The 27,371-nt window shown below is 40.0% G+C and overlaps 1 protein-coding gene across 5 annotated transcripts in view; it reads left to right on the top strand.

Annotated features, from left to right (window-relative positions):
* The first annotated feature begins 2,455 nt into the window (after positions 1–2,455).
* The window catches only part of TRIM36 (tripartite motif containing 36), a 40,505-nt gene continuing 15,589 nt past the window's right edge, over positions 2,456–27,371 (top strand). The window contains exons 1-5 of one of the 5 annotated variants that reach the window (XM_036020666.1): positions 2,456–2,755; positions 13,929–14,163; positions 22,647–22,667; positions 23,642–23,967; positions 26,030–26,176. In XM_036020666.1, the coding sequence (XP_035876559.1) occupies positions 2,693–2,755; positions 13,929–14,163; positions 22,647–22,667; positions 23,642–23,967; positions 26,030–26,176 (792 nt within the window). In that variant the 5' untranslated portion in view covers positions 2,456–2,692. Of the gene's footprint in view, positions 2,756–11,644; positions 11,978–13,928; positions 14,164–22,646; positions 22,668–23,623; positions 23,968–26,029; positions 26,177–27,371 lie in introns of those variants that run through there. The other 4 variants (XM_028526834.2, XM_036020668.1, XM_036020667.1 and 1 more) reach the window with 4 other exon arrangements.

The raw sequence follows: 27,371 nt of genomic DNA, 5'->3' as shown, positions 1-27,371 counted from the left end.
TATTAATGTCTGTATGATATTAATCTTATTTTGTTCTTAGAAGTGAGAGAAATAATAAAGCAACTTATCTTTGGTATCTATTAACTGTCTGACCCTGTGTCTTTGAAATCCATGCGTAGAATTTTTGGGGACATTTTAATGTGGTCTTCTTTTTGCATGGCTGTCACCTGTGGAAGGCCTTTACTGCTCCATAGTGCCCTGTGAACATGGACAGCAGTAAGGGGTGGCAAATGGCACCAGGCATCTGAGTAAATGCTCAGGACCAGTCCAGGTTCTAACTTCTGGACACCGATATGGATATGGGCAGCTCTGCTCCCTGCCACTGCAGCAGCTGATTCTAAGATCTGTACCCCAACCTCTGTCTTGGTCTTGGATAGGAATCCAAGCAACTGATAAAGATATTTTGCTTGGAGTTTTCTTAGTAGCAAGTGATCAGGTGGACAGATCTTTTATAATAGCAACTTTTTCAGGGAAAAGGAGATACTGGAGATCTTAGCATTGAGAGCAGGAAGGGTTAGATATCATTACGTTAAAAATCAGCCATTTTACAGAACATAAAAATGAAACCTAGGAAATTGACTAGACCTACACCAGGGGTGGCAGAAACTATCAATTTCCTACCCAGTATTTCTGTCCCTTTCCTTATAACAAATCTTTGATTTTGTTTAGAGTAGCAATCAATGTTTCCAGAGTAATCACCTCCTAGCCTTCCTTGCAGCTAGGGGTGGACATGTGACCCATTTTTCACAGGGGATCAAGTGGAGGTCATTGGATGGGGTTTGGGGAAAGTTTTCAGGGGAAATATTTGGCTGATATGCCCCTTTTTCTCTACTTTCCACCTTCCTGCTTGTAAAGCAGACATAAAATTACTTGTTCAGCTCTAACACTGTGATTCTTATCATGGGCCAGAAGCCATTCTGGGCATGAAACTCTTTCACTTTTAGAGTAATCTGTCAAGTATTGTAGAGAGGAATCCATTCATAGCTATAGACCTCATCTTAATTCTATTATTTTTCCTTATGAAAGCAAAGACCATGCACATGGTTCTACAGAACTTGGGAAGGACAAGCAGCTTCAAAGCAAAATGCATTATGATTGCATCTGCTCCAACTTATCCTCCTCAGATGAATACCCAGCACATTAATTTTTGCTGCTTGATCTAATAGACTATGTGGACCGAGGCGGAAGGAAAGCAACACATTAAGAGGAAGAGCAAAGTTCTGGTAGAAGAACAGTCAAGGTGAGGTCATTGGATATTTAAGAAGAGATGTGCAGGAAATAAAATTATATACTTTTGGACTTCTGGGCCAGAGAGGAGAAATTTTAAAATGACCAAAAGAAGAGGCAAACAAGAAAATCCTTGTCTCATCAAGCAGGCAAATGCCTATGCTCCTGCAAATCAGGTCATTTCCACACTGCACCCTGCCACTGATGCTGAGCCCGGGGCAACATTGCCAACCTGCTGAAGGGAAGTGGTTCACTCTGGTTCACTCTCATAGTAAATCTTGTTATTTGTGTCTCATCTAATCATCGATGGCAGGGTTTGTTTGTTTGTTTGTTTTTAGTAGAAAACCTCAAGTCCTTTTCTCTTTCCACCTTTTTAAGAAAGGTAAGACTGCCTACAGAGGAATAATAGACTAGATCTGACTTTGTTCAGCCAAGTTTTCTTTTCAGGAGAAGCAAAGACTGTCAGGTATGAATGAAGCAGGAAGACTGAGAGACCATTTCAGCTGCAGCCTCCTAGGGGAGCTGCTATTTTAAAAAGAAGTGTAAAATGTGAGAAACATGCACTGAATGTTTAACTCAATCCATGAAACAAGTAACTGGAAAGTGAGTTAGTTGTAAGGGTGAGTGAGAGCGTTTGTCCAGGAGACTTGCTGGCAGGAATGCTTTTTAATTTTTTTTTTTTAATTGGGGGAAGGTTGAGTATCAAGAGGATATAGAGATACAATCGACCTTACACACTTAGAGTGTTTAAAATACAATCCTTGTGTTTGTTCTCATCTCAGAAGCGCTGGGCTTGGTCTTTGTTACCTATTGGATTTCAGGAAGGCTGACTTGAGATGCGGCGTTGCCATTTCCTGGGCCCTCACTTATTTTTTTTTTCTCTCTCTCTTTTTTTCCGGCGCTGGCAGCCAGATCCTTTGTTGTGCCTCCTCTGCATTCATTCTCTCTGCCCTCGCACCTCCAGACAGTGTGATGGGGGTTTTTCCTGGGCCTCCCACTGGGAGCACCGGACGTCCACCTCCCCGGGCATCGGATAAAGCACCGATTTAACCATCCAGTGGGTGTCGGGGCTGGGTCCGCTTTTGTGTCGGTGTTTGTCTCCACGGCGGTCGGACCCGGCAGGAGGCGCGGGCCGCGACCCCCGAGGAGGCGGGGCCTCGGCGCGGCTCCGCCTGGTGAGGATTTCACGGCTGCCGCCGCCCTGGTTTGTTCCGTTACCTCGCCCGCCCGGCCCGGTCCGCTTCTCCCAGAGCCGAGCACACTAGCAGGGGCTGCCCAGGAGCCCTCTATGGCCGTCCTCCCAACCAGCCCCGCTTTTTGCTTGTTTCCTCGCTTTCTCATTTTTCCTGGTTAACAGCATGCTGGCGGGGCGTTAGGCAAAAGTCAGACTAAAAAGCAGAGAAAAAGAAAAACAAAATTGGACGCACCTGCCTAGGCCCTCCAGAGTTTGTGAAGGGCCGTAACCATGTCCGAGTCGGGGGAGATAAGTGAATTTGGCTACATCATGGAATTGATAGCCAGAGGAAAGGTAAGTGCTGGGGCGCGCAGTGCGGCGGCCTGGGCACCCACCTCGGGCACTACCTGGCGGGTAGCTGTGGGTGCCCCGCTCCATTTCAGGGCGGGGCTGGGACCCCGGTCCGCGCTCTCAGCGCGGACGTCCCAGCAGCTGCAGAATGCAAAGTAGCCGCCTTTTCTTTATTACGCGGCATCTCTGAAATGAGCCAACTGGAGCTTTACGGCGCGTCTGGGGCCAGCTGGGCGACAGGAGAGGCTCCCGGGACCGCTAGGGGCGAGCGCTCAGCGTGCATCCCGGGGAAGAAGGGTCGGGCGTTGGCCAAGGGGACGCTCCTGGAAGCACCTAGGGCTGCCCGCGCGTGGTGACTTCGAGTGGGTAACCTCTCCCGTCCAGATACCAAGCGCAGGGTGGGTGGATCCCAGCTGCCGGTGACCAGGCAGGGAGGGCGGGATCTGCTTGAGCGTGAAGTCCGACCGTGTAGCTGGTAAACAGGGTAGAACCTTTGATCGCCCCGCCTAGGCGTTTTCAGCCTTCCTTCTAAAGTCCTTAGCCTTGCCCCAGGCTGCGAACCTTTCAAGCAGACTCCTTTTGGTGGGGAGGGGGGAAATGATAAAGAGCCAGATTTCAGCCCAGCACCTGTCCCGGAGCCCTTTCCAAATCCAGGCTGGCGCTGTTGGTGGCGCCTCACGACCACGCCCTCGGCCGGGCCGAGTGGCGCCGCGCCTAGGCAGAAAGCCTAGCGGGAAGATTTGCCTCCGCGTAGCTTTCGAGAAACTGCCCAGAGAGGAGCCTAAATCGTTTGCAGAAGGGAGGTGTCGGGAAAAGCAAAGGCCACCCGGTGCGCGGTCCGCCGGGATTCGCAAGAAAAAGCGAGAAGTGGGGGTGGGGGTGGGGTGTCTGCGTTTGCCTTCTGCACCTGGAGTTTTGAGAAGAGGTGGTGGCACAGAGGAAAAAGGACTCTCCTCAGAGAGGAGGATGATTCTGCAGGCCTAGTGTGAGCACCTGAAACTTGAGCATCATACATCACTCATCCCAACTCCGCGGGTACAAAGTCTGGAGTGGGGCAGACAGTCTTGCAGCTGGGAAGCCGGTTTAATGCACTTACGGGCTAAAATGCCCTGGGCGAACCGTGTGCCTCCCTGAACGAACTCTCCTGTTCTGCACACACGAAATCTCCTCATCTGGAATAGAATATTTATTAACATTTTGAAGGTGGACTGCCCCTAACAATGACAGCCCTGGACCAGAAGTACAAATGGAAGACCCTTTTTCCTTGTTCCACTTTTCTTCCTACCATGGGCTCCACCCTGCACCTCCAGGGGTCTCCCAGTCATGCACGGAGACACCCTGGCTAGCACATGCAAGTGCCTGGTCGCCACCAATAGTCTGCGGTTGGCTGCCCCCAGGCCTAGGGTGCATACCACATCCCGCTCTATCCTCTGCAGGGCCTATCCTGGAGAGAGAAGTCCAGAAGGAAGTGCTGGTTCTGAGTGAAGAGGCCCGCAGCCAGATGGCCAAGACCCAACCCTCAAAAAGCGCACAGCAGGACCGTGGTGCAAGAGAGCTCTGGCAGGATGGGGGCGGGGGAAAGAGGAGGCCATTTGTTGATTATAAAATAAATGGACCAGTCTCAATTGAGAGGTGAATTTAGTTAGGCATGTGGTTCTCAGACATTCTTCAAGTCAGCCAGAATTGTATCGGTTGACTAATACTTATATCTTCAGCAGGTAAAGCTTTAAATTCTGAGAGAATAGTTCAGGGGTGGGATCTAGGGATCTGCATGTTGACACCTCAGGTGATTATAAATCACACGGGTAAATTTCCTGTAATGGGGAAGGAAGTAGGTCAAAACCATTAGTGAACCCTTAAAATTTCTTATGGTAAAGTCAGGTAAACAAAAATAAACCTCTCAGAATTTGCAATGTGTTTACCACACTATGATCACTATAATGAAAAAGCAAAAACAAAATAACCTCGTTTCATCTACTGAGCTTCTCTGCCTCACTCTCTATTTAGGCTTCAGCAAGGGGCCTGCAGCAAACAGCATGCTCTATAACTGCCAAAGTTATAGAGGCTGGGTGTCCCTGAGAAATCCCTGAGTTTGGGGAGCAGGCTGCTCTCACAATAAACTTGGGACAGTTCCTCCCTCTGACTTTTTTTTTCTTGGTGGTGGTGGTGGTGTGTCAGTAATAGCCTTCTAACTATTTTGACTCAAGCTTATTCCCTGCCCACTGTCCTTACTGCCTCCAACCCCCAACTCCATTTAAAACCCTCAATTTGTGTGTGATTACACAGTGAACACCAAATACCTACCTCATTGAATATTAGCCATGGAATAGCAGATCTTTGAGATTTACTTCCTTTATTTTCCTTTGAGGAGTTAGGTTCCACCTTGTAGTTCAGGTTTGCAATGTAAGGAATAAGGTGAAACTGGTCTAATTACACCAAGTTGGCTGAGTTAATGGAGAGCAGAGGCCAGTGATCCTCTTGCCCCCTTTCTCTCCCTTCCAAGTTGAGACCAGTGGGTTGACCATCATGATAATTTCTTTCACTTTTCTCTGATGGCTTTAAAATATTACTAAGTTAATATGTGCTTGTTCAAAATGTTCAACCTTTCCAGAAAGTTTTGCAGAGCAAAAGGTGGAACTTCTCTCCCACCTCCAGTTCACTGCCTCTGCCCTTGGCAGCAGGTTGCTGCTGTGTCTATTGTAAATTACATTAGCGTGTTGTTTGTTCTTTGAATGTGGGAGGTGAGCCTTTCATCTTAAGGTAACCTAAAACCCACAGGAGAAACTGGATGGATGGGCTTATTTTACTCTATTGTGATGATGACTTTAATATTTAAAGTACACAGTGATCCCTGCCAGTGTGGTCTTTCTGCTCAGCCAACAATACACTCTAAGTATGGTTAAAACCTACAATAATTCTCAAGAGGTTTAAAAATCAATGTAAATGGAATTCCTTACATTTCACTATCAGAGATATTTGTATTTCTGGAAGCTGTTTTTATGTTTCTGTTTTAACTTGTCTCTTTGGACTAAAAGAGAGCTTTCCAAATCTGTGGTCAATATCTATTGGTCTCTAGAATAATTTGCCAGGCTAGTATTATTTATCATGTTCATACACCTTCCCCTTCACAAAGTTATACACTCTTCTGGAGTCATATAATGAAGATTCAATGACAAAGATCATTGAAGAATTTAAATTTGGTATAACTCTTTATAGAGTATTTAACATATATATTTATGTATAAATAGGCAGAAGGTACTTCGTATTTCTCATAGTTCAATAATTACTGTTCATATACTTTCAAAGAGTACAATAGTTTCAGCAAAATAAAAGAGGCTTTGGAATGTTACATTTAATTTTGATAGAGAAACAGGCATTGATTCCATTACTTGGTGAATTATTACATTTAACTTTGAACATCTTTTAGGCACAAAAGATTCAAGAACTTTTATAAATCCAAAATTTACTTTAAAAGAAGATACACCCTGAAGATTTAGGTTTGTAAGATCCTCAAATCTAGACTAATATAAAGTCTTAAACATCTCCTGGGATCAAAAAAAATACCACGAAATGGTTTGTTTCAGAAAGTTCAATTGATAGTTGCTCACACAACTGAAATCTAAACTGGGTGATAATACTAAGGTTGTGTTCATTGCAAAGTGTTCTTTAAAAAAATATTTTTTATATCTTGAAATTGGGTAAAATGTGTGTGTTATGGAGGTACAGAAGGCAAACAAGATTTTGACTGAAGCAATATCATTTGAAAATAGCTAGTTTCATAAAACATTATTATAATTTTCCTTTGATGTTTTTGCTACATTGTTTAAAAGAACTTGAAAATATATCTCTTAAAAAAAGAAAATATATCTCTTAAACTACTTTGTAAAAGAATGTTTAAATGAGAGTTTTCAGTGAAAGTATAAATTTCATGTTTTATACTTACCTGTGGGCAGGTAAGGGATGCCAGGCTGAGATCCAGATTTGAATCTGGCTCTTTGGGATTTTATGTAATCATGTGACTTACTTAGTCTGTGGGTGGAGGTGGGCAGGAGTTATGGTTGCTACATGTTCCCTCTGAAGGGAATTACACCTATTTCACAGGGTTATTGCAAGGCTTAAGTGAATGTTTTATTCACTTAAGTTCCTGATACTGACACTGACACATAGTAGGCCCTCAATAGGTGCAAGCTATTGCACATAGCTACTATGACAACAGGGTTGGGTCTTGAGACACCTTATTTCCAAACTGATCATTAGCAAGTAGAGGTAGAGCTGCCAGATAAAATACAGGGATTAGAGTTAAATTTTACTTTCAGATAAATAAAAAATAATTTCTTTAGTATAAGTTTGTCCCATTCAACATCTGGGACATACTTATACTAAAAACAATTTCATTGTGTATCTGAAAATGAAATTTAACAGGATGTCTATCCTGTTTTTATTTGCTAACCCTAGCTATCCTAAGTGTAGGAATAGTAAGATAGGGTTAAAGAGACTTGCTAACAACCTTCAGCTATTACCAGTGTTGTTTACCTCAAGGTGGCCAGGAGACTCCTTGGCCCACCAGGCATTCAGCCAGTATACTCCACCATTAATGGGAAAATGTCTGCCAGAGCAGCGGTGTGTTCTTCATATCCAGTTTCAAATTGTTGGTTGGTACTACCATTTAGCAGATAAATACCTACTAGATTTTCTCTTAAACCAGAGTTTCAATGGATGGGAAGATAAGGCTTACCAAATGTTAAACATTAGTGTACGAAATGAGAGTACGGAGTCATGTTAAACTGAGTAGTAACACTCTTAAATGCTAAAGGAGTTTAGAGTGTGGGGAGCTAATCGATGAAAACTACACTAATGAGGAAGGAGGCTTTCTATCTGCAGCTTGAAAGATGAGTAGGATTTGGCTAGGCAATGGAAATCTGAACTTTCTGGCTCACTGGACTCCCTCCCCTGCGGTTGTTCCCATAGAAACACTTTATGACAGGTGAGCTTGGCCTGTCAGAGGCTTGGGTCAATAATTAATAAATGACGTTTATTGTTCCTTCACCTTTAATTCCTGATACCCAGCAAAGTAGACAGTGCTCGTGCCAATCCCTGTGAAACCTAGTGATTTAATTCATTGCCATCTTCCTTATTTCTCCTAAATCCAGAGCTCTCTTAATTTTGTACCCAGGTTGTTCAATGAGTATGGGTTCCCAACAGGGGGCAAAGTTTAGGCACATGTGGCCATATCACCTTGTTACTTCTTGTTCAGGACAGACTAACAGTGTGTCAACAAACTCTGGCTGTTCGATTTCAGACCAAACCGATTAAGAGCCAGTGGTGCCTCACAGCACTTACTGAAATGTGCACCATGGTCATTAGGACTTGACTCTGCCAGTAATTTAATCTTTTGTTCATATTAGGAGTCAGTATGGAAAGAGACCTGGTCAGTTGACTACATAGCTTATAGTCTCAAGGGTAACAGGTTTATGTTTTAATGTTGGGTCAGGAACATTTATTGAGCTTCTGTTTTACCAAACTTGAATGGTGTGTGTGTGTGTGTGTGTGTGTGTGTGTGTGTGTGTGTTTGGGGGGTGGCAGTTCTTGGCAGGCGAAGTAGGAGAAAATTGGTGACATCCTTCCTTGACATCTTGGACTTCATGAAGTAGATAGATGGGGGACAACTCATGCCTCTGTGACAGAAGAGCAATTAAGCTACGTCAACAAGTGCAAGATGCCACAATGTAGGCAAGGGTACTAAAGGTTTGCAGACTTGGCAGGTGGGTGTTAATTAGGTGTGGAATAATATGCTTCTTTGTGTTGAATTTTGACCCATATTTTAAAAGAAGTATTGGAAAAGGAGGTACTAGGATACTCCAAATTAAAGAGGTGTAGGCACCAAGAGAGAGCATATGCAATGCAAATTAGGATAATGATTAAAAAAAATACAGATCTTTGACATTATTCCCACTTAAAAGCCTTCAAAAGATTCTCGACATCTATGGAAAAGAAGCATGGTATTCCAGGCCCTCCATACTGTAGCAGACTCATTTTGTGTTATTACAAGTTTACCTCTCTGTCCTCCACCCCTGCTAAACATTTAAATATGTTCACATGCACATACAACCCCTATTATATTCCTGTACAAAGTTGCTTGTTGTCCAGGACCATAGATTTTCTGTTCCTGTGCAAATGGATCTGTAAGGGTACTGACTTACACATATGGAAAGTCATTTGTAAATACCTCATCGATAGGCTGTTATTGTAATCTATAGGCATGGGGAGAGGAGGCTCAAAGTAGGCAGGGGAATTAGCAGTGAGTTTGAGAAAGGACAGGATGTGAGGAGAAAGTATTTGAAGGCTAATCGGAGGCAGGGGGAAGGACAGAAGATAGTTACCCCGCCCCCCCCCCCCCCCACCAGGATTTTAACTTGAGGAACTGGGAAGGATCTTGTATCTTTGGTAACTTGAAGACTGGAATGTATGGATATTGAGAGAAATGGATGAGATGACCCAAAGCATGGCAGCCAAGGGGGTTAGAAATGACCAGGGAAGTGGGAGAATGATGGTTTAGAACGGTGATATTTGCTGCCTTGTTAACAATATCCCCCCTCACCCTTTTGCTTTTAAAAGTATATGGATTAAATTACATTAAAAAGTTTCTGGAAGTAAAGCATATTATAAAGTACAAACAATTTAATGCTGTGTGAGTGAAAAGTCTTCTACACTGGACTTCTTCCCCTTACTACTCTGCAATACCATTATTTTGGGCATGTGTGTAGTCTATTTCAGAGTTTTATTTTTAGTCACTTATTTGCCTATATAAGCATATATGCCTGTCTTATCATTTTGCCAGTGGCAACATACAGCATTCATCTGGTTTTGTACTTTTTAAAATCACTATAATTTTAGAAATCTTCTCATCACTACATTTTAACTGCTGCCTAATATTCCATGGTATAGTGTATATTATGGATGTATATTTACAACTTTTGATAGAACTTGCAAGCTTTCCCTTTAAATAAACTGTACCAGTCTACATTGTCACAGAAAAAAAGTTTGAAAGTACCTAGTTCCCCACATTCTAGCCAAGTGTAGTAACATAATTTTTGAACTTTGAGAATCAGGTGGAAAATGGTTTCTCGCTGAAGTTTGATGTGCATATGGAAGGGCTTTCAAATTTGTGTTCAGTCAAATATTGTCTATACAGGTTTTATCTTTAGCTCCTGTTAATGAAGCCTTCTAATCTCCTTTACTCTGTTAACTGCTAGTTTTGGACCACAGCACTATTTAGGTGTGCTGATGTGAGGTTACAGCTAAAGGGGAATTATTTGACCCAAAGACCACTATGAAAAACACAGTGACCGGTATAACAAAGACTAGTATAAAAACTGATTTATAGTGCTTTTTAATGTTTGAACTTTTAAAAATCTGTGCAAGTACATGGCATAGTGCCTGTTATATGTAATTAAATTTTGCAGGCATGCATTATTTTCCTCCTAGTTAGGATGCTTTTGAACTTTTGGGAAGAGAGGAACCTTTCCAGCATGTGGGACCACACAACAGGCCTTAATGCGGATCAGAGAAGTCCTGTCTTTGCTTGGCAGGGCGTTCAATCTCTCTGCACCTCATCTGCAAATTGAGGGTTTCCGTTAAAGACAGTCGCTATGGTCCCTTGCTGTTCTTAATTCTGTACTGCTACACCGTTATTTAATTGCCGGGTTGGAGAAGAGGCTATCACTGCTGACAGTGCTGTGGAAAGACAAAAGTTTGCACAGCCAGAGACTTCTCCCAAATACAAAATAAAGTGGGAAGCATTCCAAAACCTAAAGGGGATGCCGCGCTCCATCCAGTTCTGTGGTCACTTCACCTAGCTGTTCAGAGCGCTTGTTTTCTCAGTCATAAATATGCTCCAATACGGCTTCCAACAATCCCATGTTAATTTTTTCCCCATCTGCCTTGAAAACAACATAGAAGAAACGTGCTTGAGCTGTGGCAGGTGAATGTTACAATCCTACTCCCCAGATCTGTCGAAGACGCACCTTAACCCTCGGCCGGCGCCCACCACGTGTGTACGTGGCTCCGCACCAGCTGTCCTGATTTACCGGCGCGCTCGGTCCGGGATGGGGGAAACTGCGGAGCAGCTGCGGGGGCGGGGGCGGAGCGCTGACCCTAGCCGGGGCGGGCGCTCCCTTGCTACAATCTCGAATTCAATTCCTGTCCAGCGCCAGGGAAAGGGACCCCTGCTATGCGATCTGTCCTGGAGCCACTTGGCAAGAACGTGTTGTGCGTGTGGAAAAGCAGAACCAAAAAAGCAGCATAAGAGTGGCTGTTGAGCAGTACGGGAGTGTTAAGTTCACCCTGTGAATCGGCCGGAAGAGGAGGAGGAGAGCGGGGCGGGGACTAGGACCCATTAGGGGAACCCCCGGCCGGAGCGGGGGTGGGGTGGGTGAGTTCCCGTCCCGGTCGCCTCCGCAGCGCGGGGTTCTGCACTGTTCGGTGGGACGGCACAGGCCCGCCTGCGCCTCGCCGACCGGTCTAGAGTCGGGATATGTGGCTTGTCTGTGATGCTTGGTATCGCGCCTTACCAAAGAGCAGGGAAAGCAAAATGCAGCAAAGGGAGCTGTCGGGGCCAGAGGCCAGGGTTGTACACTGCCGCTCAGCATCACTCCCGCCCCGCCGCCGCCCTCACTTTCTCCCCTCAGGGGCTTCCTACCCCCCACAGGGCGTGACGGGCTTGTGCCTGGGTGGGAGCGAGGGGCGGAGGCGGCAGGACCCCACCCCACGCCACGCCCCTGCCCTGCTGCTCTGTCCCCTGGGGGCCCCCCTCGACCTGTTGCCCCTCCTCCTTTGTGCGGAGGGCCCTGTTGCCCGGGTGACGGCCCCGCCCCACCTCCGCCCCGCCCCTCCGCGACGCCGGAGCCCTGGTCTCCACTCCGCCGCCCGCCCAGCCGCAGTCCGCAGTAGCCGCCGCCGCAGCGGGCCGCTGGCTGAGTTTCCGGGGCCGTCGCAGGGAGCGAAGCTCCTCTCTGCGCTTGTGCTTTCATTCGCCCTGGCCTCTGGCCGCGTCGGTCCGCTGGCCGGGTCCGGCTGACCAGCTCACCCTCCCGCTCCTAGCCGAGGCTCCACGGCCGCTGCAGGGACGCGCCCACCGGACCCTGCCAGACTCGTCTGCCGTTTAGACCCTGCTGTTAATGACACCTGCAAGGAGGCTACATGGAGGGGGATGGTTCAGACTCGCTGGTGAGCGGGGCAGAGGAGCGACCGCTCCACGCCTCGATGGCGGCGCGCCAGGGTGCCTAGGTCTCTCTTCCCTTAGCGCTCAGCTGGGAGGGAGCCACTCCTCCCGAGGAGCGAAGGCTGCCCTGTGGTGGTGGCCTCGCTTCCTCTTCGCCTTTCCCGTCCCGGGCCGGGTTCTGCAACTCGGTGCGCCCCCTTTTTACCCCTCGGAGGACTGGACTCCGGGTCAGCTGTGTCCGGAAGAGAGCACAGCTCGGATGCGGTTGTCGCCCATCTCAGCACCTGGGGGAGTCCGGGCTTGGCTTTTTAATGGGGTTCAGATTGTAGAATTATATCGCTTTGGGGAGTCTGGTGCCCATCGCTGAGCGGGGCGCGTGTCCCGCCGCCCTTTGTCTGGGAGCGCGGTGGGGTCGGCGCTCGAGTTCCGTTTGGACCCCTGCGGGCTCCCTCTGGCAGCTGTTCGGCTACCAGTGATTTTGCTTGAAGGGGGATAGTCAATTCTTAAGAACTTGTTGGTTTTCTGTCGAACCTCATTTATTTTGAAACAGCTTAATTGTGGAACCACCACATCACATTTCTTCTAATCAGATTGTTTTCCATCAATGAATGTATAATGAACACTAATTTACCTTTTGGGTAAAAATTATTTTATATCTATTGTGCTTTTTTAAAAAGCTTGTGTACTGTTTCATGTACAAGAAAAATGGAAACTAATTTAGATCTTCCAGTGGGAGGTAAACCTCCCATAAAATGGGGTGTGAGAACCTATCTTGAACATTCAGGACAGTATTTTCCTTTGAATTAAGTGTCAGTTTTCTTGTACAATGAGATAGGATGTAAATGGTCTGTGATTTAATGTGAATTGTGAGGTGTGACTGTTTTCCAAATTTACTAAAATTGTGATGTGTTGTCGGCTTTTATTAAATATTTGTTGAATGATGCAGCAAGAAACACTGCAAAGACCCACTGAGCCAGCTGGCTGTAGTGCTATTGTCAGGGTTATTAAAGCACTTTGTGTTGCTTTAGGGGAAATAGAAATAAGATAGTATACATTTTTATTTAATTAAAGTAAGTGACTTAATTCAATTTTAATATTCTGTATATTTCCAGTAGTTGAAATAATTGTACAAGGTTATGAGTACTTTAAAGTGAACTGTCACTAAAATTGCTTGGATTCATAGCCCTTGAAGATTGATATACATGGGGAAAAATGGCATGGGAAAACTGGTTATGGTTAAAGTGTGTTTCTCATTGAAAATAATGCAAGCTTGTAGTATCGAAAGCACTTATAATGGTCCCTTCTAATCCTCTACACTCTTTCAATATTTATAAAGTGCTATTAAGATAACCACTTTGATATTGCAGCAGGAGATCCTCAAGCATTTTACCTACATTACAGTTGCAGCATATGAAAAATGGTTACATCTAATGTAGGAAATTGCTGATAATTCAGCTTGTCAATAGATTTCAAGTAGGGTTCCATGAACACACTGGCTAACCTAGTTTTGAGCAGCTCTTGTTATTTGCTACTCACAGAGTTAATGTGCTAAATAGGAAAACTGTCTAATTCTTAGTGCTATATTCTTAATTTTTATTGAAGTAGTCTGCTTTTAGGAATTCCCTGAAGTTCTAAGTCAGTAAATTCATGATGGTTTGAATAACTTAATAATTGATGAGCTGTTATGGTCCCCTAATATTTTCTGCCAACTTTTCCCATATTTCAAATTTTACCCTATCATGACACCTCAGTTCTAGGCTATTGGGTGCTGCGAAGGGGAGTGATGGTGTAATATTTCATAGCCAGAAAGGAACTTCAGATTTCAAAAAAGAAATCTATTTCTTAGTTCTTTTGGAAAGGTAAACACATGTACTTCTACAAGAGGTCTAAGCATATTAATATATTTACCCACTAAGAGCCTCTGATTCTGATTTCTTTTTCTTTTTTGAATTTAAGGTTACCATTAAGAATATCGAAAGAGAGCTCATTTGCCCAGCATGCAAGGAGCTGTTTACCCACCCGTTGATTCTCCCTTGCCAACACAGTATCTGTCATAAATGTGTGAAAGAACTCTTACTGACACTTGATGATTCATTCAATGATGTGGGATCAGACAACTCCAATCAGAGCAGTCCTCGACTTTGGCTCCACTCCCCTAGCCTGGATAAAGTCGACAGGATTAACAGACCAGGTAGGTGGTAGAACACTGGGGTCAGGGATTTTCATTGATAACTGTGGAAGGGAAATTCCTTCTATCATTTTCAGGGTTAATCTTTCCAGGTGAATATATTAAAACTGTAGTTATACAGAGGCCCCTGCCCCTTTTAAAATGTCAAAATGAACTCTTACCGACTTTTGGAATGCACTTAAAATTGGGTATTGAACACCAACTTTGTGTTAAACTCCTTATTAATTGTGTATTTTAGGGGAGGTGTTCTTGCCCTGTGATATCCTTTACATGAGGGATGAGTGATGGATTACTGATGTACTTACTAGGGAAACATCTATATATATAGTAATATGTAAATAAATATACAGAATAAGGGATGAAACTACATAGTGACTACTCCTAAGGATTTTTTTGGAGGAATTATTTGGTATCATTTTATTCTACCTGAGAACTTTATTTTCTTCAGCTATTTTAATCCATTTTTATAAAATAAGGATTTTGAACATCAATTAAATAGTAGTAAAATTCCGTAGTCATGATAGAAGTAGATCTAATGAGATGTATAACACACATACTGTACCTTTATTATATAGCCAATGTTTGAATTGTTTCCTGTTGGGATAGTGTTACTTTTTTCTGTACATCCATAATAGAATTAATATAGATCTAAATTAATTTGAAATCACTGGGAACAGGGCCACCGAAAAATTAAGGAGCGAGTGAGGACCAAAATCAGCAATGAGGACCAAGGGGAGGCCTAGGTGGGGCGGAAATGCCACAGTGTCGTGTAGGCACTGCTTTGGTGGCCATAAGCACCAGACCTCAGGGCCTCCACTCTGTCCAGTTTGGGCTTTGAGGTTCTCAGTTTAATCCTTTCCTCCACTCTGTCAGTTTCTTCCTCATATAGTATAGGAGTAACTTTTTAATCTTGTTTTTTTTTAAAAACAACTTTTCTTATCAGAAAAGAGTCTCTCCATATTTACATTTTAGAGAATGCCACTTTTTTTGGTCCATGCTGTGATATGGAATCTCCTTGGATAATGTCTATGTCTTTGAGCTCCATTAGAGAGTGGATAAGAGTAGATTTGTTGTAAGACTAGTATTATATGCTATTTTAAAAATATGTGTTTTTCTTTAAATGGTAATAACTAGTTACTTGGAAGATATAAAAATCACATGTGTACAGTCATGGGCTGCTGAATGATGGGGATACATTCTGAAATGCCTAATCAGGCAATTTGGTGCTGGTGTGAACATCATAGAGTGTACGTACACAAGCCTATTACACACCTGGGCTATATGGTAGAGCTCCTTACTCCTAGGCTACAGGCTTTACAGCATGTTACTGTACAAAACAACACAAGATTAAATCAAGTAGAGGAGATAATGTTGCAGTCAAGAGACATGGAAAACATGAGGTGTATACGGCTATTGCCAGTAAAACACGGCATGCTGTTTTACAGAAGACTTTTTATAAGCAAAAAGACTGTGCTCTAAAATGACAGTAAAAGGTATAGTACAATAAATACATAAACGACTAACAGTTGTTTATATTATTAGCAAGTATTATGTCCTATACGTAATTGTATGTGCTGTACTTTTATATGACTGGCAGTGCAGTAGGTTAGGTGACACCAACATCTCCAGAAACACGTAATGCATTGTGCCACAACGTTAGGATGGCTGTGACATAATGAGGTGATATTTATAACCCTGTGGGACCACTGTCATATATGTGGTCTGTCCTTGACCATAATGTTGTTACGCAGGGTATAACTGTGTACAAAAAACAGGAGCACTAGGTAACTTGTGGGAGTGCAGGGCGTATGAGGTGGGAGAGGGTTATGCTCATTATGAAGTCATCACTTTTATTTCTCTCCCTGCCAGCAAACTGGCACATGGGGAAGAAACACAGTAACAGCATGAAATCATCCTACCAGATAAAACTTGATGTTCTAGATCCTCATTGGCTAATTAGGGACCGACCCCTGCTTGATTGACCAAGGAAAATTCACTTTTTGTATATTAATATTTAGCACAGACCATTGAAAGGAATTTTACTTGTGTACTAGTATTTCTAGTTATGATTAGATTGAGCTCACCTATGTATTTTATAAAATTCTGTATTTAAGGTAGGCTTCTAATCTTAAGATTTGTTTTATATGTGATTAATATGAAGTAGGAATGCAATATAGGTGAAATATAGTTAACCGTCTCTGTTTTCAGGAACTCACTATCACAGTACTCAGTAGATGTTTAATAAATATGTGTTGAGCAGATGTTAAATGACAAACCTCTGCTGCAGGGTTTGTTGAAAGCATGCTGTAACGGCTTACATGCAGTAATAATGGCATTTTTTCCAGAACAGGAGATCTAGTCCCCCACACTTTATTCTATCTAGATCAAAAGTGAAATTACTGAGATGTTCCTCCTCCTTCTTTAGGAAGAAGTTGATTAGTTAGGTTATGTCCTGAGGGAGGAAGTTAGGCAACTTTACTGTGAACCACAGTTATGGGAAATAAGAATATTTAACTTGGAGAAGGGACCCTTGCAGAATATGATGGTGGTTTTGCGGGAAAGAATAGTACACTATATATCTTCCCAGCAAAGGTTCCAGATCAATGGACAGATGAAATAAAAAGGCAGATTACAGTTTAACAGGAGAGAAAACAAACACCTAAGGCTGTCCAAAAATGAAACAGGCTGCCTAGCTTTGTTGGGTCACTGTCACTAGAAGTGTTTAAATTAGAGATCAAATTTAGATGCTATAGGGGTGAAATAGGTTCATTAGTGAAATAGGCCCCAGAAAAATAAATACAAGACTCTCTTTTGCTTTGCTTCTTTGATATAGGTGTAGGAAAATAAATATTTCATTTTCTCATTAACTCAACTGCTGTAGAAAACCAGCAGCCCAAGTGTCAGCAGCCAGCTGGCTCCAGGCTGATGCTGTTGGAGACAATGGGCCTGGTTTGGGATTGCGGAGACTGGAATAGGTGCCTTGTCTGAGGGGGAAGTAGCCACTTGGCACTAGTGAATGATCATATGGGTTTGGGGGCCCTAGATTGTCAGATTTACTGTTTTTCCCCTCAACAAAAACCTGATAGTGGTTTTGATGCCAGATCTGTTTTTTAAATGTTGGTAGTCAATTCAAATTATTTAGAAACACCATACCAAGTCAGTATAGGGTCAGGGCAGCCAAAACACATCTTAGACTCTGACCCATCCAGCATTTGGGCCGTCAGTGTTTGGAGTCTTTGTTTTAAACAATGGATGGGTGATCATCTTTTGCAAATATCGTAAAGGGCATTTCTGTCTTGGGGGTGGGTCAAGCCAGTTGATATGTTATCTTCTATGTATTCTTCACCCCTGAAGTGCTGTGTTTTTTTTGAGTACCAGTTGCATTCATTCATTTGCCAAATATTTGTTACCTGCTGGCTATAAGACATGGCTAAATGCTGAAGAGTGAAAACGATAGATGCCATCCATCTTTTTCCTTAAGAAGCATATAGCTTAATACTGTACATAGAGCTTCATAAGAGATGCAATAAATAGACCGTAGTCCTTCATCAAGAACATATAAAGTAAGCTGACAGATACAGATGGAGCATTCAGAAGGTGGGAAGGCTCCAAGAACAGCAGTAAATCCTGGAGGTTTATAGCAAATGAATGCAAATTTTAGCATTTCCTATCTCACGATCACCAGTTTTAAAATAGTGGAAGTCACTTCCTCCATTTATGGGGCATTAGTCTCTGTAACTTTTCTTTGGATAGATTCAAACATAAATTCTCAGGTAGGTAATTTTCGCTTTTTATCTGGCAGGGTTTTTTTTTTAATTTAAGTTTTCATCATTTAGGTATGCTTGGGAAGGAAATCAGAGACCCTATTCTGAGTACTGGCTGTGGGAGTAATAGAATTCTAAAAATTAGTTTTGCCAGTGTTAATTAAGGGGTTGAATTAGACCTGGACTGTCCAGTACAGTAGCCACTAGCCACTCGTGGCTGTTTAGCACTGAGATGTGCTAGTCTGACTTGGGATGTGCTGTAAGTGTAAAACACACACTGGATTTTGAACACCTAGAAATAAAAGAAGACTATAAAATATCTCTTCCTAATTGGGGATTTTTATGTTGATCACATTTTGAAGCGATAGTATTTTGGATATTTGGGTTAAATAACACGTGTTATTAAAATGAATTTCAACAGTTTTTAAAAATTTGGCTACTGGGAAGTTTAAATGACATACATGGCTTCCACTTTTGGCCCACATATTCCTTTGTTGTACAGTATTGCATCGGACACTTGACAGATTAAAAAGAAAGGTGCCTTGAAGGGAGTTATGGTGTATATAAAAATAGCATATCAAATTATGTAAAAATAAAAGCTGTATTTCTGTAATTTTTGGTCATATATATGCAAGCTTTTTGTATTTAAAAGATATTTTGTATTTTGTATTTCCTTTTGTCAAAAAGATACAGTTTTTGTAATGTTTATTTACATCAGTAAAGAAACAAAAGATGCTTGATTTTATTTGTATTTGCAGTGATTACCAGAAATATGATTGTTTGTTTAAAAATACAACTCTGTAAGATACAGTGTAGATCTCTGAAGTGCTGCACCAATATTGATTAATTCTGAACTCAAAGATAGGTTTGATGGCTTCATGAATACCGTGTGTACCAGGAAAAACACATTTTTTTTACTGTTAATTCAATGATTGTGTTATGTGCAGGGCACAGTTACTGCTTTATCTTTTGTTAACACGTTGTGAATCTTCTCTTTGAAATTAAATTCTAAATCCAGCTTTCTGTTCATTGTTCACAGCATCACAACGGAGATCTTTGGGGTGGAGAGGTAGAATGCTTTATTGCTTGTGTGGCCGCAGGCAGCATAGTGTTAGATTTAAATTAATAACCTGTGTAGATAAGGTTTTAAACATCAGTGGTCAAGTCTTCAAAATTCTGTGGAAAATGAATAAATTGGGCTGACATGAATTAAAGGTCAACGGGACTAAATTTCCAAACAAATTCTGATGTTTTTAAAGGGTAGCACTGATTGTTAGTGCTTGCAGTTTTGTCAGTATACATGACAAAGTATTTTTAAAGAAAATAATGTACCTCTGTTATTTTTAAAAATAATGTTAATTTAAAAAGCCTTTACACTTATGGAGTGGAACAAAGCTTATGGAGTGGAACAAGCTTATGTTAATAGCCATATTGCTACCTTGGGGAGGTTAAATAAGTCAATGCTTGCTTCTGTGTTTAAAAATTTGCTTAAAGATGTTGGGAATTTTTGTAGTTAAAAATGGTCTTTGCATGTTTTATGCATATGGTTCTTTTCTTTGTTAATGTTTTAAAGTATTTGAGTTGTAAGATTGGGGTCTTACCCATTTGTGGGTAAATAACATACACTGCTTTTTAAGGCTTTCTGAAGTATTTCTTTCTATATAAAAAGATGGGCCAGTCCATCTTATTTTTTTAAAAAAAGTTTTTCACTTACTCCAGTTGACCTTTAAAGTAAAATTGGCTGTGTGTGTGTGTGTGTGTGTGTGTGAGAGAGAGAGAGAGAGAGAGAGAGAGAGAGAGAGAGAGAGAAGTGCTGGTGATACCTTATATTTTATTGGAGAAAATAAACATCTGAAATGTTATCCCTTTTCTGTCTTCCTTATCTTCCTCCACATGCCTTGACTTTAAAATCTTATAGTCACTACTAGAAGCCACATATAATCTTTTTTCTTACAGGCTTTAGTGCAGGGGTGTCAAACTCATTTTCACTGGGGGCCACATTAGCCTCATGACCGCCTTCAAAGAGTCAAATAATTTTAGGACTGTATAAAATGAAATGTAACTACTCCTTAAAAGAAATCAAAGAGTTAAGGAGCTAAAATTAGCCCTGGCTGATGTGGCTCAGTGGATTGGGCACAGGCCTGCAAATCAAAGGCTTGCAGGTTCGATTCCCAGTGAGGGCACATGCCTGAGTTGTGGGCCAGGTCCCCAGGAGGGGCTGTGCGAGAGGCAACCACACATTAGTGTTTCCCGTTCTCCATCTCTTCCCCTCTCTCTAAAAATAAAATCTTTAAAAAAAAAAAGAGTTGAAAGTACATTCTGTTTTAGTGAGTCTCTGAGAATTTTAAATATTGAAATATAGCAATTAGGAGGAAAGGTAGGAGCAGTTTGCTTTTTAAAAGTTCATTGCTTATTATCTGTTTTTGATTAAGTTAGTAGTTGAGAAAAAGGTATTGCAAGTTGAAAAGACTAATAATCCTCAATAATTAAACATAACTGGTAGGAATCAGATGGTCAGAGTGTGCAAAAGAAACACTAGGGTAGCGGTATATATATCAACCCATTGCCAAACACTGAGAAACCCTACGTGAACGTCCAGAGTGTGGAGAGGTAGCCTGCTGACTGCCATGCCAGGCGGTAACATCGGGAGGTTGTTTCTAGCTAGAATGTGGGAGAGCATGCAGCTAACAGTTTCTGAATCTGTTATGTATTGACTCTGTTTTGAAATACTTTCTTTTCTCTTCATATTTAAATGCTAAAACATGACTGAAAGCTGACTTTTGGGGGGATTTGCTATAAACCAATTTGAAGATATTTTGGAGTCTTCATTTTTAAATTATATCAATTTATACTTGATTTAATTTGTTCTTGAACTAAAGTTATATGGGCAAAAGAATTGATTCTGCAAGATGGCAGTATTCAAATCATTTGTGTATATTATTGACCCCACAAATGTAGTTTGACTTAAAATTGCATTGCTTGGCCTACATCACTTCCTTACCTTTCTAAGCCATTATTACTTTTCTTTTTCATACCGTGCTATTGAGCAGTGTTATCCAATGGAACTTTCTACAATCATGCAGATGTTTGACCCTGCACAGTACAGTATGGCAGCCACTAGCTACATGTGGCTCTTGAGAATTTGAAATGTGGCTGGTACGACCTCGGAAGTAAATTTTTAATTTAATATGAATTAAATCTAATTCCAATAGCCATATTTGCTAATGGTTACTAACTATATTGGACAGCAGAGCTATAGAGAGTAAAAAGTTAATTCTATTACATTTTATTCTTAGTTCCACTCCTTGATTTTTCTTCATTGGATTTACTTCCCAGAACATCCTCAGATGTGTCCTGTGTTCCTTGCTGCCCTGAACACATATTCTATTGGTTGTTTTTATGAAAACAATTGTAGAAGTCAAAGAGAGCCAAAATAAAAATATATCAGTTCTTTAGCATTTGAAAAAAATTCAAGTGCTTTTAAAATCTGTTTAAAAAATAGATAATATTGATTAAATATTTCGTTGGATTTAAGAAATTTATTATGATGCTTTATGCCTTACTTTTTATTATAAATGTAAGTTAAAAGAGGTTTACAGAAAAGGGATGAAACTTTTTTTAAACTTTTGAACATGAAGGCCAAACTCTGGGCGTCACTAGTGTACACCCAGCATGATTTAATTTTACTTTATCCCATTATTCAGTGCATCACAACCTTTAATTCATAAAACCAATAATAACTCATTTTTTAAAAAACATTGACTGTTGAGATTAGTTAACCATTTTAATTTGTCACCTAGTTCATGTGTGAAAGCATGCAATTAAATGTGAATTTCCATTTGTTTAAACTTGACCACTGCACTGTATCACTTTCAGAATTATATGGCTTGTTTTTTCACTGAATGAAATTTTCATTGGCATGTCTTTTAAAAACAGCTTTGCTGCTTATTTTATTATATGCCTGCTATGTTGTGAAACATCTTGGACTGTATTGCATGTTTTGATAATTAGTACAAGAATGCATTTTATGTAGGATTTTCAGATTTTTATGGGACATCTTTTTTGATATGCTTCTTTCTGTGTGTTTAAAAATGTAAAGGTTAAAATATCCTTGATGGAATATTAAAAATATTCTGCACATTTGTTGTGTAACTAGCTTTCAGGGCCCAATGCCATCTAGCATGTTGTGAAGTCATCTTAAATGAATAACACTGTGAGCTGATTGCCAAATTTTACCTGTACATATATTATGACAGGCATTTTTTAAGACAGTCTTTTCAGTGATGTTACTATGCCAAGACAATGTTAGTATAGCTGCTTAAAGACCTTTTCTAACTGTGGTATACTAAGTTTAACCATTCATTTTTGGTCTGGATACATGGCAGTATTAAAAAAGGCTGTAGTTTAAGAAGTTTGTGTTTATTTTTAGGTAATTCTTTTGTGGGTAACCAAGATTACATACTCTAAGAATAGGTTTATAAATGAGAGGAGGGACTTGGTATGCATGCACCTATGTTAAATGGACAACCCTGGATCCTTGTGAACCTGTGGGTCAGGATTTCCATGTTATGGTTTGTTTGTTAAAATGAGGATAATATTGATAATAGTGTGATGTTTAAGGTCATTCATTGTATTATATATACACCATAAAATTATTTGTAATAGTTCTTGGTTAACTTTTGGCTTACTGAATGAAGTAACCTCAATGATTCTTTTTTTCAGGTCATAAGAAGATACTAAATGGTTGGTCTCTCCTATAGTCAGTCACTAGATTCTAGGCCTATGAATGAGCTTTTCACTCTTACTGATTGCACTCAATTAGCAAATGATTTGGCCTACTGAATTTTCCCAGATAAACAATACTACAGGGGGAAGCCCTCTATGGCAGTGGATCTTAACAATTTTGTGGTCACATATTCCTTTGAGAATCTGATAAAAGATACGGATTATTTAAACAAAATATGCATAGGTATAAATATGTAAAATTTGCATACAGTTTCTGATAGTTTGGAAAACTATTGGGATCTTTTGGAGCCTAATCATGGAGCCCCAGGTTAAGGACTCCTGCTTTTTTATGTATGAATCGTTTTTTAGTCACACAGCTCACATTGTGTTTATTTGAATGGAAGTCAAATTCCTTTGGATATGATATATAAAAATAACTATGAATGTTAATTATATAATTTCAAAAGATCCTGACCCTGTGTAGTATTGTATTATACAAGGTCTGGCACAAATAACACCCCTTTTTATTACAAAATCATATGCATGTAAGTCTGTAACATATCAATATCACACTCAAGCACACCATATGACATTTTAGGTCAAATGTTCAAATTAAAACTAGAAATTATTATACCCACATTATTACCCTACCAGCCACACTCAAGTAGGTGTTACTTCTGCCAGACCCTGTATATTTTGTCCATATATTTGTTTGATTTTAAATGGTTTTTATGTGGGATTTCCTATAGAATATTTTTCTCTTTGGTTTTAATAACTGTTTGGTAACTTGGGTCTGTCTTTTACTTACCAAGGGAAAATATTTTTTAAAAAAGCATTTCAAAATACAGATTGATTCAAAGGGAGCCACTTTGAGCATTATATTTTTGGAATATATTTGTAGATATATATTGTTCCAAAACATCATTCTTTTTTTCTTCATTCTATTCATTTTCCTACTGATGTAACTAAACAAGGACTTACTAATCACGCAGGCTGGAAGCGCAATTCACTGACCCCCAGGACAACTATTTTTCCTTGTCCTGGCTGTGAGCATGATGTGGATCTTGGAGAACGAGGAATCAATGGTCTCTTTCGAAATTTTACTTTGGAAACTATTGTTGAGAAATATCGGCAGGCAGCCAGGGCAGCCACAGCTATTATGTGTGACCTTTGTAAACCACCACCTCAAGAATCCACAAAAAGTTGCATGGACTGTAGTGCAAGCTACTGCAATGAATGCTTCAAAATTTATCATCCTTGGGGTACTGTAAAAGCTCAGCATGAGTATGTGGGCCCAACCACTAATTTTAGACCCAAGGTAAGTGAAGTTTTATTGTTAGAATATTAAACAATATTATAAAAGGAATTATTGCATTCATTTTAGAATTTGACAGTAAGAAAAAAATAACTTTAAAAGCCTGTACAAGAAATTAAGTCCTCATAGGTAGAGTTATTTAGTGTGCTGCTAAACATACCCATGGATTAGAAGTATAAATAATACAACACAGCACACGAATGTTCATAATGGTAACTCGGAGGAATGGAAGGAAGGTGATTTCAGACATACTCCTTAAGATTAAAATGGTTAAAGTTGAAAAGCTTTTGTGTTTTAATATGACAAACCCATAATTGTCTAAAAGTTACCTAGAACTTTACTATGAATAAATTGGTGTAATTACAGCCTAATATTCTGAAGTTCATGATATACCACTTAGTATCTGAAGTAGAATTTGTATTTCTTAAATATTCTGGGTAACTTCTATAATAATGTTCAGAAGAACTTTATGTACTGTTAGTCCTGCTCTGTGACTGAAAGGCAGAATGATTTTTTGTATCTTCAGTTACACTACTTTCTGATTTCTGTAGATTCTCAATTAAAGTTCTTATTCCTTACAATTTAGCTACATTATATTAAAATCTATATTATTGAGCATAAAACCTTTAATTTGTAATTGAAAAATGGGAAAAAATTCTAAATAGTCTTGAAATCATGAGTTAATTATTTAGATCGTATTAAATAGTGTAGTAAACTGTAGATTCAAGCAAACCTGTGCTTCTGTGTTTTGAATGACTCTTTTTCAGACTCCATCAGTGTAGTAAGGTTTATTAAGTAGTTTTCAATCCTTTTATGTTCCTATGTCATTTTAAATGCTCAAGGTCATAGACTTCTAAAAATTTATGACTTCAACATGGTGTTTACTGTTTCATTTTTAAATTAATGAATTGATTAATCCCATCATGAAAGAACCTATGATTATTGAATAAATTATACTAGGCTTGGGTTTTATGAGTTAAGAATTCATGAGATTTTCAGTAAAAATTTTGAGTATAAATTGCAGTCTTATTCTTTCTGTTTATAAATAAAAAATTAATAAGAGAACTAAAAAAATGAGAATAGGTTATATTGAGAAAAATCTTTTTTTATCCCAGTTATGTTATTCAATACAGAAAAATTCTAAAAAGGTTATTCTATAGAATAGTTGCTTATAGCTTTGAGTTCTTATGATTATTCCTTGCAGAAAGCCAAACTTTATATTTTATTTTAAATGTAGTGACTTTGAGAAGGTAGAATCTTGGACATGGTAAAAATTTGAAATCTTTTCCAGTTGTTTTTCTCCAGGACCAGCACATCGGTATTAGGACTTTCAAATTGAACTTTCTTTTTTCTTTCTAAATTATCACAGCAGCTATGATTGCTTCAAATGTAAACTGTTGGAATCATGGACACCTTTTTGATTTTATCAATAGGCTAGTCTGAAGGAATCTCTCCTTCCAAATGAAAATAGTTATTTTATGTAAATCTTCAAATGTACCTCTGATGATAGTTTACTGAGTAAAAGATAATTTAAGTAAGAAAAACACAATTCTAGACTTGGTCAATATGTGTGCAATTAATATGTAGAAACAAACTCATCTGGAAGCTTGTATCATGAAGCGTGCCAAAACTCTCCCAGCAGCAGATTTCTTATGAGGATAGTGAGGCCTGGGTTCTCACGCGTTATGGTGCCTTGTAAAAACACTGGTTATGATCATTGACAGTTGCCTCGTCAGTGCTGTCAGAGCCTTTCTAGCTTGGTTAAATGCTTTACTTAGGTCTGAAAAGAATTAAATTTTCGTTAAATTTTCACCATCTTAGCACCAGGTTTAGAGGAAGTAACATCTACATACTTAATTGACTGTTTGAAATTGAACAGTAGTAATTCCAACATAGAGAATTTTCATATGATATGCCAAATGTTTTTATTTCTTTTTATACTTTTATTCATTTAAATGGCTTGAGTTAGTGATTTTTCTAAAGCAGATCTTTTGTATTTTGGGAATTTGAGTAATCTGCAAAGCTATGATGACCCTTAATCACACTTTTATTCTTCACTCAATAGATTTTAATGTGCCCAGAACATGAAACAGAGAGAATAAACATGTACTGTGAATTATGTAGGAGGCCAGTTTGCCATCTCTGTAAGCTGGGTGGTGATCATTCAAATCACCGTGTAACCACTATGAGCAATGCCTACAAAACCTTAAAGGTAGGACTTGTTTATTTTGGAACTAAATTTTGATTCTTTATAACTTTATTTTTCTTTATGCCTTTAACTTTTTCTCTATGAAATCAAGACTTGTTGTGTGGTCTGTTTTACCAAAATGAGTTAACAATGTAAACTGTTAATTAATGGTCTACTGATACCAGGTTGTAGGATTTTTGACCAGGCGGTTTTTTGTCATGCTGATGTGCTGGTTCTGAACTCTGAGGAAAGATACTTCATTATAATCCCCAGTGAGCCTAGTGCCTGTGACATTGTGTGCATGGGAATGGCACACTTCAAAGGACAGTAACTATTTTAAGATACTCGATTCTCGTTACTTGCCTATAGAATTTTGTTTATTCTGGTGGGATCCTCACTGGCTACAACTGAGTAACTTCCTGTCTTTTAACCTCACATATAGCCTTTTTAAAACAGTAAAGTGGGCAGTGGTATAATACTATCTTTTTGTTTCATTCCTTTTTATTTTAAACAATATTTTTAAAAGGAATTAAATCAATGCATAAATCTACCACCCATTTTAATTTTTGTTCCCTTTCTATCTTTAATAATATGTATATGTACTTTTGACCCAAATTTAATTTTTATTTATATATACAGTTTTCTATTTGCATTTTATATGTCTGTCATGCTCAATGTTTTACATTGAGTATGTGGATTACAAGTATAATTGTTTCATTGTCATTGTATATTACTTTTGTCTGTGTCATTACTAGGTTAGTTTTTTTTTAATCCTCACCTGAGGCTATGTTTATGGATTTGAAAGAGGGAGGAGAGGGGAGGAGAGAAAGAGAGGGATAGAGAAACATCAATATCAGAGAGAAACATCAACCAGTTGCCTCCCATATACACTTGTACCCAGATCAAATCCGAAACCTAGGTATGTGCCCTGACCAGGTATCAAACCCACAACCTTTTTTGATGTATTCTCCAACCAGCTGAGCCATCTGGCCAGGGCATTACTAGGTCAGTTTTGACTGATATTTCTCCTCACTTTGATTTGTATTCCCTGCTTCTTTGCATGCCTGGCAGTTTTTGATTGGCTGCCAGGTACTTGTTGGGCACTGGATTATTTTTGTATCCTACAGATTCTTGAGTTTTCTTCTGGTATGTGATTAAGTTACTTACTTGGAAACAGTCGTTCCTTTTGGGCCTTGCTGTTCAGCTTTGTTAGGCAGAA

This window comes from Phyllostomus discolor, chromosome 3 (assembly GCF_004126475.2).
Source record: "Phyllostomus discolor isolate MPI-MPIP mPhyDis1 chromosome 3, mPhyDis1.pri.v3, whole genome shotgun sequence".
Classification (NCBI taxonomy): Eukaryota; Metazoa; Chordata; class Mammalia; order Chiroptera; family Phyllostomidae; genus Phyllostomus; species Phyllostomus discolor.
This window is presented reverse-complemented; position numbering and strand designations above follow the sequence as displayed.